The sequence below is a fragment of the Taudactylus pleione genome, unplaced genomic scaffold, assembly GCF_031769625.1.
Source record: "Taudactylus pleione unplaced genomic scaffold, aTauple2 ptg001441l, whole genome shotgun sequence".
Classification (NCBI taxonomy): Eukaryota; Metazoa; Chordata; class Amphibia; order Anura; family Myobatrachidae; genus Taudactylus; species Taudactylus pleione.
This window is the reverse complement of record NW_028285840.1, coordinates 91,545-106,383: the sequence shown is the minus strand read 5'-3', so window position 1 is coordinate 106,383 and position 14,839 is coordinate 91,545. Positions and strand designations below refer to the sequence as shown.

At 44.2% G+C, this 14,839-nt stretch overlaps 1 protein-coding gene across 1 annotated transcript in view; it reads right to left on the bottom strand.

Annotated features, from left to right (window-relative positions):
- The window catches only part of EPHA8 (EPH receptor A8), a 193,616-nt gene extending 179,009 nt beyond the window's left edge, over nt 1-14,607 (bottom strand). Inside the window, exon 1 of the mRNA XM_088463734.1 lies at nt 14,526-14,607. Within this exon, the coding sequence (XP_088319860.1) occupies nt 14,526-14,607 (82 nt within the window). The remainder of the gene's footprint in view (nt 1-14,525) is intronic.
- Nucleotides 14,608-14,839: the final 232 nt, after the last annotated feature.

Here is a 14,839-nt window from a genome sequence, read left to right as displayed (position 1 = left end):
TTAGATAGTAATGTGTACAGGGTTAATATAGTGGTTAGATAGTAATGTGTACAGGGTTAATATAGTGGTTAGATAGTAATGTGTTCATGGTTAATATAGTGGTTAGATAGTAATGTGTTCAGGGTTAATATAGTGGTTAGATAGTAATGTGTACAGGGTTAATATAGTGGTTAGATAGTAATGTGTTCAGGGTTAATATAGTGGTTAGATAGTAATGTGTACAGGGTTAATATAGTGGTTAGATAGCAATGTGTACAGGGTTAATATAGTGGTTAGATAGCAATGTGTACAGGGTTAATATAGTGGTTAGATAGCAATGTGTACAGGGTTAATATAGTGGTTAGATAGTAATGTGTACAGGGGTAATATAGTGGTTAGATAGCAATGTGTACAGGGTTAATATAGTGGTTAGATAGCAATGTGTACAGGGTTAATATAGTGGTTAGATAGTAATGTGTACAGGGGTAATATAGTGGTTAGATAGTAATGTGTACAGGGGTAATATAGTGGTTAGATAGTAATGTGTACAGGGGTAATATAGTGGTTAGATAGTAATGTGTACAGAGGTAATATAGTGGTTAGATAGTAATGTGTACAGGGGTAATATAATGGTTAGATAGTAATGTGTACAGGGTTAATATAGTGGATAGATAGTAATGTGTACAGGGGTAATATAGTGGTTAGATAGTAATGTGTTCAGGGGTAATATAGTGGTTAGATAGTAATGTGTACAGGGGTAATATAGTGGTTAGATAGCAATGTGTACAGGGTTAATATAGTGGTTAGATAGCAATGTGTACAGGGTTAATATAGTGGTTAGATAGTAATGTGTACAGGGGTAATATAGTGGTTAGATAGCAATGTGTACAGGGTTAATATAGTGGTTAGATAGCAATGTGTACAGGGTTAATATAGTGGTTAGATAGTAATGTGTACAGGGGTAATATAGTGGTTAGATAGTAATGTGTACAGGGGTAATATAGTGGTTAGATAGTAATGTGTACAGGGGTAATATAGTGGTTAGATAGTAATGTGTACAGAGGTAATATAGTGGTTAGATAGTAATGTGTACAGGGGTAATATAATGGTTAGATAGTAATGTGTACAGGGTTAATATAGTGGATAGATAGTAATGTGTACAGGGGTAATATAGTGGTTAGATAGTAATGTGTTCAGGGGTAATATAGTGGTTAGATAGTAATGTGTACAGGGGTAATATAGTGGTTAGATAGCAATGTGTACAGGGTTAATATAGTGGTTAGATAGCAATGTGTACAGGGTTAATATAGTGGTTAGATAGTAATGTGTACAGGGGTAATATAGTGGTTAGATAGCAATGTGTTCAGGGTTAATATAGTGGTTAGATAGCAATGTGTACAGGGTTAATATAGTGGTTAGATAGTAATGTGTACAGGGGTAATATAGTGGTTAGATAGTAATGTGTACAGGGGTAATATAGTGGTTAGATAGTAATGTGTACAGGGGTAATATAGTGGTTAGATAGTAATGTGTACAGGGGTAATATAGTGGTTAGATAGTAATGTGTACAGGGTTAATATAGTGGTTAGATAGTAATGTGTACAGGGGTAATATAGTGGTTAGATAGTAATGTGTTCAGGGGTAATATAGTGGTTAGATAGTAATGTGTACAGGGGTAATATAGTGGTTAGATAGTAATGTGTACAGGGTTAATATAGTGGTTAGATAGTAATGTGTACAGGGGTAATATAGTGGTTAGATAGTAATGTGTTCAGGGGTAATATAGTGGTTAGATAGTAATGTGTACAGGGTTAATATAGTGGTTAGATAGTAATGTGTACAGGGGTAATATAGTGGTTAGATAGTAATGTGTACAGGGGTAATATAGTGGTTAGATAGTAATGTGTACAGGGTTAATATAGTGGTTAGATAGTAATGTGTACAGGGTTAATATAGTGGTTAGATAGTAATGTGTACAGGGTTAATATAGTGGTTAGATAGTAATGTGTACAGGGTTAATATAGTGGTTAGATAGTAATGTGTACAGGGTTAATATAGTGGTTAGATAGTAATGTGTACAGGGGTAATATAGTGGTTAGATAGTAATGTGTACAGGGTTAATATAGTGGTTAGATAGTAATGTGTACAGGGTTAATATAGTGGTTAGATAGTAATGTGTACAGGGTTAATATAGTGGTTAGATAGTAATGTGTACAGGGTTAATATAGTGGTTAGATAGTAATGTGTACAGGGTTAATATAGTGGTTAGATAGTAATGTGTTCAGGGTTAATATAGTGGTTAGATAGTAATGTGTTCAGGGTTAATATAGTGGTTAGATAGTAATGTGTACAGGGTTAATATAGTGGTTAGATAGTAATGTGTACAGGGTTAATATAGTGGTTAGATAGTAATGTGTTCAGGGTTAATATAGTGGTTAGATATAATGTGTTCAGGGTTAATATAGTGGTTAGATAGTAATGTGTACAGGGTTAATATAGTTGTTAGATTGTAATGTGTACAGGGTTAATATAGTGGTTAGATAGTAATGTGTACAGGGTTAATATAGTGGTAGATTATATTGTGTACAGGGTTAATTTACAGTTGGGATGTGATGTGTTAAAAGTGAATATAGCCTACAAGTTTGCTATTCTAATGTGATAAGGGATTAATATACAGGTTAGTATGGGGTAGGGATGGGTACGGGATGCCAGCGCTCGGGATCCCGGCGTTTCCAACGCCAGCATCCCGACAGCGTTAGGATACTGACACTTGTTAGTCGGTATCCTATCCTTCCCCCTCTCCCTACCCCTAACCGTCCTACCCCTGTGCCTAAACCTAACCTCACCCCCAGGGCCTAAACCTGACCTCCCTCTCCCCGCACCCTAAACCCTCCCCCCTTAGTGTCTAACCCTCATCCTAGTGCCTAACTCCTAACCCTAATCCTCCCCCTAACCCCGTTACTTACCTTCGGGAACCCGGTGATCAGGATGCCAGCACCGGGATTCTGACAGATGTGCGTTCAGTAACCCGACAAAGGGGACGTTCGTTTAGAATACCAGCGCAGGCATCCTCTTTGTCGGGATATTGAACGTATACCAGAGGGTTAATATATATGTTTTGTTAGGTAATGTGTAAAGGGTTAATTTACAGGTTTGGATGTATTGTGCAAAGGGTTAATACAGGTATCAGTGGCTGAAGTCAGAATGGGCTCAGGCTGAACATTTAGGGCCTGATTCAGACCCGCTCGCGAGCGCATAGCGATCGCAAACGTGTCGATGGACGGGCAGTGCGCACGCGCAGCATGCGCGAGCCCCGGAGCGAGTGAGAACTTCACTTGCTCGGGGTTCGCAGCAAAACGGGGCAGTTGATCGACAGCTCGCCCCGTTTTGTAGGCAGGTCGGGGGGGTGGCTGCGCAAACGGAGGCGTACCCAAAGGAACGCCTGCCATTTGTGGGTGGCCCTACTGATATCACACGTGTGGATTGGAGCAGGAAGTTCACTGGGGCTTGCGGTGGACGAGACCCTACCACAAGGTTCCCGTCGCTAGCCCGATGGTCGCGATAATCGCAACCATCGCCAGGCCGCCCGCACAAGCTGTGCGTGGTCACCCACAGCTATGCGAGCAGCCTGGAGGCGTACTTTTTTTTTTTTTATATCCGCCCTGAATCAGAGCGAGTGCTCGCAAATGGCGAGCGCCTCTGAATCAGGACCTCAGTGTATTTCTACAGTGTCTCACACATGTAGCTACTAAATGTATGTCATACACCTCCTCATGTTCTGGTAATTAATGTCATCACTACACATATCTGTGACTTAGGACTCTATTTATTAACAGTTTTACTAAAATAAAGTGAAAACGGGTGTTTTGTGTATTCACACCCTTTTCACATTATTTTAGTTTCACCTAAATTTACTAAAAATTCTACTACAAATCCTAATTATCACATATTTTTAGTAAACAGATCACATTTCCCATTATTGTAATAGGAAATAGGTAATAGGATGTGGGGAGAGTCACATGGGAGTGATGCTATCACAACCAGACATTGGCCCTGATTCAGAGCCGCTCTTAAGCGGCAGTACGCTCGTTCCGAGCGATATTTGCACATCTGCGCATGCGTACGGTTTTTAGTATGCATGCGCGAACCAGTCAGTGCGGGCGAAAATCGTTTGTTCGCTATATAGCGAGTGTCTGCTATTTTGAGTGACAGAATGAGGCGTATGTGGGTGGTAACAGGGGAAGGTGCTTGAAAACGGGGAGTGGAGATCAGAACGCAGGCGTGCTTAAAGGTCAAAGCGGGCGTTTTATGGGTGTGCATAATTAATAAAGCAGCGTCATTGACCACGTCACTTGGTTTTTTTTACTCTGAACTGCTCGCAAAATAGCGGTTGAAAAAACCAACCACAAGAATAGCGAGCAGTTCATACGCTGTTCGATGTACTCGATTAATCAAATAAATAGCGGACATGACGTATGATGCGAGCGGCCAGGGGGCGTTTATAACAAATAAACGAGCGTATGTTTTCCTTTCTCGTTCAGACATGGAGGCGGCAACAGACCGCAAAGAGCGAACGGTTCATTTGAATAGCCACCCCCTTTTTATGAACGAGCGAGCGCTAATTGCGAGCGGCTCTGAATCAGGGCCATAATTCTTAGTAAATATACCTGTAAGAGCAGCAGTGTCTCCTGCCCTCTAACACAGGGGTGGCCAACCAGTCAGGGCAAAGAGGCAAAAAATATTTGTAGTCAAGCTAAAGAGCCGATCGCATGCGCGTATCTTCGGCGCTCCCAAAATGGGGCGTGGCCTAGCTGTCACAAGGCCATGCCCCATTTTTGTGTGCACGCCTTAGGTATGACATTTGCACCCCTGTTTTTAGTCACACTGGGGCGAGCCCAGCACATTGAAAATATTGTATTTGTGCCCCTTTTGCAGTGCCCCCTGTAGTTTTGCCCCATATGCAGTGCCCCTTAAGCAGTGCCCCCAGCTCAGTACTCACCTGACCACGCTGGCTTTGGCTCTGGCGCATAACACCAGCTTCTAAGGGCTGCATTTGCTGCAGCCCCGAGAAGCCGCGTGGGATGCCCAAAAGACAGAGCAGCGGTCTCTACTAGAAGCCGCTCGCTGCTAATTGCAGTCCAGACTGGCAGTCCCAGGGGGAGGAGTCACCTCCCCGTGGGGCTGCCTGTACTGTCCAATGGGAAGCCACCTCCATTCACAATGTGACCAGTACAGTCACGGACTACAACTGGCTCAAGTAGCTCCACAGCCCCTAGGTAAAATCTGCTACTGCCTAAGAGATACTGTATATACAGTACGTGTAAGGAGCAGGGTCCCCCAGCAGCACAGAGTATATCAGGAGAGGAGTGATGTGTTAGTGAGGACAGGGCTGCATGTGACAGGGGCAGTGACATGATGTGAGGAGGGGAATGGAGGCAGTAGGAAGCCACATACTGAGGGTTATATAGTGGGAGGTGCAGGGTCCCCCAGCAGCACAGAGTATATCAGGAGATGAGTGATGAGTTAGTGAGGACAAGGCTGCATGTGACAGGGGCAGTGACATGATGCGAAGAGGGGAATGGAGGCAGCAGGAAGCCACAGACCGAGTTACATAGTGGAAGGAGCATGGACCCCAGCAGCACAGAGTAGTGAAGTGATTCTCCTTGCATACTACTGCAGGAATATTGTGGGTTCAAACCAACCTCTGTATGAAGCATAGATTACAAATCCACATTTTATTCAAATAACATATTCCTTTAATCTGGCATAATTGATCGACCCCCATGGATGTGTATATAACTCATTTACTGACACCCTCAGGTGCACATCCATGTATTATCGTGTAATGGAAATGCTCTATTTTCTGTACAATAAATAGACAAGTTTAATATCTGAGAATAATTAGTGATAGACTCTGAGATATGTGTAACACATTCGCATATTAAGCAGCAATAAGCACAATGTATAGAGGGGCTTTTAGGATACATTTTATATCCTACATACAATCTGGTACAGTGCTTAATGCTAGACTCAAAACTGAGCATTTCTACTGCTCAAAATGATCTATCAGGCTAAGGCCCGTATTCACTTAGAGGCGAAAAGTCGGAGAAGTTTCGCCTATCTGACTCTCCGCCTCCTTCACCTGTTTTAGAGGCGAAAACTTTTCATGCGCGTCCCCGCTTTTCACCCTATTCAATTCCTAAACACGCGAAAACGGAAAACAGAGAATACGGAAAAGGCGGAAAGTGGGGACATAAGTCTGTACCCCAAAAAAACATGCACTAACATAGGGAATCAATGTACATGTGTACTAATAGCCCTAATAAAGCTGTTTGGGGTACTTAAGTAGTTTAAATTGTGTCTTATTAGTGTCTTTGCAAAAGTGGTGAAGAATGGCATAAAGCTGTATTTTTTGGTAAAAATAAGTAGTCCTGTCACATTTGGGGTACTTGAAAATGGGTGCAAGCATATTTTAAGGTTTAAAGTTTAAAAGCGAACTTTTAAAAAATGTCAAAAACCCACCAGCTTGTGCACCTGCAATCCCCAAAACACCTGAACCATCCTTGCAGACCCCCAAGAAGTTTATTTTGCTAGTTTTTATGCTTGCGCCCCCACTTTTTACTTTTTTGCCCCAAAAATGAAAGTACTTTTTTGAGGTGTTCTTATGTTATTTATTTTGCCAGGTTTTGTCCTTTGGGGGAGTGTGCCAAGAGATATGGGTTGTTTCCCCACGTTTTCTCCTCAAAATAAAGATTATGCACTTTTTTTCACCTGCTATTCATTGGAGAAACTTTTTGGCCTATTACATTGCATTGACTTTCCGCTTAGGCGAATTCCGACTGGAATTGAATTTGGAGATAAGTTCCGACCAGGCGAAAAGCGGCAGTAGGCAAAACTTTTTCACCGATTACTGCTTTTCGCCTCTAATGGAATACGGCCCTAAGTGTCTGTGACGTTTATAACCTCGTTATTCTGTAAAAAAAAAAAAGTAGAGGGAAATGTTTGTTTTTCTAATAAACTTTTTTTATTATTTAATAAGTAGATTTTGACTTATTTTCTTAGGAGAATAGATATTGTTATTTAAATTATACAGTACATTAATACACCATTTATATATACTGTATAGTGTTCACTCTAGGTCTGGCGGCAGGCAGGGCGCCTGGACCTAGAGCAAGGGCATTTCTGCACGCGCCCGAAAAGGGGGTGTGGCCAATGAAAAGGGGCATGTCTATATGACGCGTCCCCTTTTCGGAACTTTTGGGGGCATGCCTGGCACTTACAGACATGCCGGACAGCCCCCAAGCTCCGCAGTCACTGTGAATGGATGCCAGGCACCGTGGGACACTGCGGCCTGCAGGTGGAGGACGGAACCCGCAGGCTGAAACAGCATCATCATTGCTCCGCCCCCTACTTCACAATGCTGGTACTCACGTCATTATATAGTAAGGGTGGGGCTACGATAGCGTCATCACGCCACAGATTCACCCACTTCAGTTGCGCCATGCCCCATGAAGTGCCAATCTGGGAGGGAGCAGCCAGGTTGGCAAGTATGGTCTGCTGGGCTCTCCCCAGAGTAAAGATATATATGCAGATCAATTTGCATATATGGCTTAAGGCAGGGCTCGACAAATCCCGGGGGTCAGGTCGCCTTGGCAACCAAGATTTTAGTCCTGGCGACTAATTTTTGATTAATGAAATCACAAAGCACAGAAGCCCATTCATCATCAGTGTACTGTTTGGGGATGTATTTTGCTGTAGCTGCGATAACTCCGCCTGGCCGCAAGGAAGCGCTGTAACCGAGCTCCACTCGCCTTCCTCCAACTCCAATCATGTAAGTCTATCATGCCAGAAGGGAGGACTGGAGCTGCTGAAATTATGGTCGAGGGGGGGAGCAGAAACAGAAGTCAGGAATAAACTGCAGGTATATGACTGGGCTAAGGGAAAAGGGGCAGTCAGTAAGATCCCGGGAATCTGCCCCCCTGGTATGGATAATACTGTGAGGATCTGCTTGCTTGTATTAGTGATCACTCATTCTATGGGGGGATATGGGATATGTAACTGCTACTAACTGTTATACATGGGGCATATGGTGTGCTGCTAATCCTCCAAAGTCCATAGATGCAAGTGCTGAAGAGATGGAAGTAATGTGTGTGTGTGTGTTAGGCGTACAAAGCGTTGTACAGCTTGTGTTTGTCTCCCATTTGCAGCAGCTCCCACTAGGTAATAAGAGCTGGCACATTGCATTTCCCTGGGAAAGTTTGTTGCAGAGTTTTTGTCACTTCTGCCTCGTGCCTGTTGCAATAGCCCTACTTTTTGGGATAATATGTATTTGGGCCCTACTATGTGTCATATTTTGATATGGGGGCAGATATGGACATGTAGCAGAATCTGATGACCATTGAAGAGGCATGTGTGGTGGTCTGATGGCATGTGGGGAGGTTGAGGGGCATTGAAGAGGCATGTGTGGTGGTCTATACAAGTTTTCATATATTTTGGACGCAAGCGATAATCTGGCTCCTAAACTTTTAAGCTGTCTCCTAGGTTTTACAAAAATTTGTCAAGCCCTGGCTTAGGACCAGTGGCTGGTCTGTCTATAAATGAGTAAGACTAGCCACTTTACGCGTTTCACCACACTCCCCAATGTGTCCTGGAACGTTTATCACGCGAGATGGAGGAACCGCCATTTTCAGACTATTGTTCTGTTTCTGAGGTTGTGTTTTGATACACATTTTGGCACCAGGCAGGTATTTTTGTGTTTCCATAGCAGCCAATGATACACTTGCTTTTAGTGTGTAACTAACATTTAACCAACCCTAAAATTACTGGAACTTTGGTAAAGTAAATCCCTACCTACTCTTTGTGCAACAATGTATTTAGTTGAATGTTAGTTTCCATCAGCCTTAATAACGGTGCGTGCTGGAGAGTGGAATTCCAGTATTTTTGAGCCTAAAACACGCCAGGAGGCTACTCTAAGCTGTGAAATGGTCGCCGAGACCGATGGCTCATTTGACGCATACATGTTAGATGTGATGGCTATTATAGGATTTTGTGGGCCGGGAGGGCGTTTCCCAACATACGTTGTCTTGTCTGTAAAGGTGCTAATGGGTGTGAGAATTTTGCTGATTCAATTATACCATTTGTGTCATAACTTCCAAGATTTCATCGGGACGCAGGGATCTATTTACTAAGCCTTGGACGGAGATAAAGATGTACTAAGCTCTGAAAAGTGATAGCCACTCATCTCCCAACTGTCATGTCACAGGCTGTGTTTGAAAAATGACAGTTGGGAGCTGATTGGCTGGTGGTTTATCACTCTCCAGTTTATCACTTTTCAGAGCTTAGTACATCTGGCCCTTTAAGTCCGAGCCACTCAGCTCCTAACTGCCATGTCACAGGCTGTGTTTAAAAAATAACAGTTAGGAGCTGGTTGGCTGGTACTTTATCTCCGTCCACTTACTCTCTCTCCAAGGCTTAGTAAATAGAGCCCACAATGTACTACTGGACTTCCAACACCGATTGCTGTATCCGAGGATGAATACGTGAAGGGACCCCGCACTCTCTCTCTGCTGCACCCCCCCAATTAGTGGCAAATATAAGGATGTTTGGTAGGACGGTCAGTGTTTTCTGCCCAGTGAATAAATTCCACCTGTCTTTCAGGACAGAGCATGAGATGTCATCCTGTAGACCACGCACACGGCAATAGTATGTATCCGCATTTTCTGGCCGTCACCCACTATTTATTACACAGATAGTAGGCCACTAATCCACATTCTCATAATTACTTCCCTTCCACAATAATCAGAAGAGATTACTACTGCCCACATGATTAATGTTTAAATACCGAAAATCTACAACGCTTAACAATATCACGGAAGAGGACGCTGAACAGCATATGCAGGCATATAACATTATTATCACAATGTCCAAATATCACATGCAAACAAACACAAACATATCTCATAGAGAATCTGACGACATAGAATACTTCATATGAAGGCTCACTATCCAAATATACCGCAATACACAATAATACAACAGTGTAACAGATCTAATATGTAATATAGATAGCCGCGTCACTATATAATCAGTAATAGACACCAAGCCATGCTATGTCCTGGAACATGCACTGTGTTGCGTTACATACTGTACGTGTATTGTTTCACCTGTTTGGAGGGTACCAATTAGTGGGGTATCTACTTAAACGCCTGGTGTTAATTACACTATCTGAGCACAAATATTATTGTTTTCCGAAATGATTTGTATAGAAAGTTGTCTTAATGACAATGAATAACATGTACTTCCGGTCCCAGATTGGCCGGGTTGTGTCAGATATCACCGTGTGAGCGTAATCTGTACAATGAATACAATTCTATGCCATGGAAACGTAACCCCTGTATTTGCTATACAGTACGTCCAGTCAGATGGCTCATACAGATGATATTTAACTGGAATTAATATTAATATTAACTGTAAGTGATATAATATGATTTGTGTTTGTTAGTACTCGGTCTGTGTATTGATTAGACGACTCCATATACTACATAGAGTGTAATATAAAACATTGCACCAGGGCTCAGCAGGAGTGTACGTGTCATAGTGGCCCATTTATTAATAACTGTATTTGCAATGCCATCTGGGCAGGATACTAGCGCCCATGATCGCATTGCAGAATGCGATCGTAGCGCCCGAATGTATTAAATTGCGCCCGCAGGCACATGACCGCACGTGTGCGACAGCCATTGCCAGGAGACGTTCCTTTGGAACCCTCTCCAGGGACTTTTTGCAATGTGTAGGCTACAGTGGCTTATGCCATCCTGACATGGCGTAAGCTGCGGGGACCATAGACAGAGAGTGCAGGAGAATTAGAGTGACATAGGCAAAGAGAGAGTGCAGGAGAATTAGAGTGACATAGACATAGAGAGAGTGCAGGAGAATTAGAGTGACATAGACATAGAGAGAGTGCAGGAGAATTAGAGTGACATAGACATAGAGAGAGTGCAGGAGAATTAGAGTGACATAGACATAGAGAGAGTGCAGGAGAATTAGAGTGACATAGGCAAAGAGAGAGTGCAGGAGAATTAGAGTGACATAGGCAAAGAGAGAGTGCAGGAGAATTAGAGTGACATAGACATAGAGAGAGTGCAGGAGAATTAGAGTGACAGAGACAAAGAGAGAGTGCAGGAGAATGAGAGTGACAGAGATACAGAGAGAGTGCAGGAAAATTAAAGTGACATAGACAAAGAGAGAGTGCAGGAGAATTAGAGTGACAGAGATACAGAGAGAGTGCAGGAGAATTAAAGTGACATAGACAAAGAGAGAGTGCAGGATAATGAGAGTGACAGAGATACAGAGAGAGTGCAGGAGAATGAGAGTGACAGAGATACAGAGAGAGTGCAGGAGAATTAAAGTGACAGACAAAGAGAGAGTGCAGGAGAATTAGAGTGACATAGACAAAGAGAGAGTCCAGGAGAATGAGAGTGACAGAGATACAGAGAGATACCAACCAATCAGCTTTATCTATCTCCAGGGTTTACATCCCCCCCTTCCCCCCTGGAGAGAGTGACATATACAGGGATAGACTGATATCTGTGTAGTGGATATTTTTATGGACTATGATCTGTGTAAAATATCGGGGGAGATGCATCAAGTCTTCTATAGAGCTGACAATTGTATAAGTTCGGCTTCATTGTATACAACGTACTTGATGAATGATAGCTAAAAGCTGATTGGCTGCTATGGGTGACTTCTCTACTGTTCCAATTCTCCATTCTCTAACAGGCTGAATACATCCTCCCCATTGTATGTGTGATTATGATCTGTGAGCTGAGTACAGGACACTGTGTGTGGCCTGCGTACAGGAGATTGTGCGACTATGACCCATGTACAGCACATTGTGTGACTGAGACCTACACACTGTATATTATATTGTGTAACGTGACCTGCATAACGAAATATTGCATGACTGTGACCTGCATACCGACCATTGCGTGACTGTGACCTGCGTACCGACCATTGTGTGACTGTGACCTGCATACCGACCATTGCGTGACTGTGACCTGCGTACTGACCATTGCGTGACTGTGACGTGTGTACCGACCATTGCGTGACTGTGACCTGCATACCGACCATTGCGTGACTGTGACCTGCGTACTGACCATTGTGTGACTGTGACCTGCGTACCGACCATTGCGTGACTGTGACCTGTGTACCGACCATTGCGTGACTGTGACCTGCGTACCGACCATTGCGTGACTGTGGCCTCCAGACCCGACCATTGCATGACTGTGACCTCCACACCCGACCATTGCGTGACTGTGACCTCCAGACCCGACCATTGCGTGACTGAGACCTACATACCGACCATTGCGTGACTGTGACCTCCACACCCGACCATTGCGTGACTGTGACCTCCACACCCGACCATTGCGTGACTGTGACCTGCATACCGACCATTGCGTGTCTATAGCCTGCGTACCGACCATTTCGTGACTGTGACCTGCGTACCGACCATTGCATAACTGTGACCTGCGTACCGACCATTGCGTGACTGTGACCTGCGTACCGACCATTGCGTGGCTGTGACCTACGCACTGACCATTGCGTGACTGTGACCTGCGTACCGACCATTGCATAACTGTGACCTGCGTACGGACCATTGCGTGACTGTGACCTACGTACCGACCACTGTGTGACTGTGACCTCCACACCCGACCATTGCGTGACTGTGACCTACGTACCGACCATTGCGTGACTGTGACCTGCGTACCGACCATTGCGTGACTGTGACGTGTGTACCGACAATTGCATAACTGTGACCTGCGTACCGACCATTGCGTGACTGTGACCTGCGTACCGACAATTGCGTGACTGTGACCTGCGTACCGACCATTGCGTAACTGTGACCTGCGTACCGACCATTGTGTGACTGTGACCTGCATACCGACCATTGTGTGACTGTGACCTGCATACCGACCATTGCATGGCTGTGACCTACGTACCGACCATTGCGTGACTGTGACTTAGGCACAGGACATTACACAACTGTGACCTGCACACATGATATTGTATGACTGGGACTTGCACACAGGACATTGCGTGACTGAGATGTGACTGTGTCCTGCACACAGTGTATTATATTGTGTAACCATAATCTGAGTACAGAACATTGCGTGACTGGGACCTGCATACAGGTCATTGCGTGACTGAGATGTGACTGTGACTTGCATATAGGACATTGCGTGACTGGAACCTGCACACAGGACCTTGCGTGACTGGGACCTGCACACAGGACATTGCGTGACTGGGACCTGCACACAAGATATTGTGGTGACTAATACAAACATCATGTGAAGCGGAAGGTGATATATGTCTGTGCGGCAGGACCTGTAACTCATCTAATCTCTTTCCTTACACTGACACTAAAATCACAGCGATATCTGGCGTTATTGTGGCGAGACGGTGGCGGTTTTATTATGGTATAGTGTCTATATGTAGATTTATCATACTTCTATAATTCTACCTGCAGATTTCTGCCTATTATATAAAAGAAGAAGCAGACGCCACAACTTCCCATTAAATAGCTAAGTCTGTGATAGCATGATGATTAGCCGTATACTGTGCGTACGAGATATATAGTCATCTAAGGGGCAGCCCGTTCCTTACACACCAGCGTATTGTACATGCAGACAGCGGGGGTCACATACTAATATCCACATAGGTCTGCAAATGGCGCAGGTTTATTCATTTACCTAGCCACACGAAAGGTGACAGAGTCCTTAATAATGGGGGAGATCGGACACCATCATTCTTTCAGTGTGATTTAATATCTGTCGTCCCTCGTACTGATTTAGGGTCCCCAATAAAGCAGAGAAGGGGTTACTATTCTCCAAATTACAGACGATTAATAATCATAAGCATCATAGTCAATATATAACAACCACATTGGTCCACGCAACTACATACATGTATACCATATGTTATAGCAATACATGCGGACAATCGGCTTGGACTGAGCTGACAGTTTTGCTACAACAGAGAGTTGAACTATCGGACAATGATAACGCCGAGAACCTTCTTCTAACGTTTCGCCCAGTTGCATCGGTGTCCCCCCGGCAGATCCGTGCGGCGACAACCAGAATTGTGTTTGTGGAGCGCGGACACAGCTGGCGCTCCAGATAGTGTAACTCATCCGATAGAGATATCAAGTTTGGAAGCACCCCAGCTATTGTCCACACATCAAAGGACTTGTCCCAACCTTGTCGCCCCGGGTTAGGAACCAGAGCGAGCATTGTCTGGAGGATCCCTGAGTATCTTATACACCTTCAAAGCAATAGGGGATCAACTTTCTGTCAGCCATTCAGTAATGGAGCATCATTGTATCTCCGCCGAGACCTAGCAGCTTCCTTATATTGCAAATCATTTCTAAGAGTTGGTGATCCCAAAGGAAGAAAAAATAAATAAAATGCACATACAGTATGCACTTGCTGGAATATAACATAAAGTACGAGTGCAGCAGACGGAACAGGCGACTGACTCGAGTCTCTTACCTTCGCTGGTAGAGGCAGGGACACAGGAGACCATGCAGAAACCTATACACAGCACACAAGCAGCCTTGGATGTCTGTGCCATAGCCCTAGCTCTCGCTGTCTCTCAGAAGCTCCCAGTATCACTGCGATACAGACACCAGCAAATCCTACCGCACTTTAAACCCATTTTCTCACATACACATAGGCAGGCTGCAAAAGGAGGAGGAGGGGGCTGAGTGCCTGTCAAAGCCCGGCAGCCAATTGTCTCCATACTACATCTGCCCCCCCACACACACTCCCGGCACACACAGTTGGGGCCAGGCACTTTCTCACCT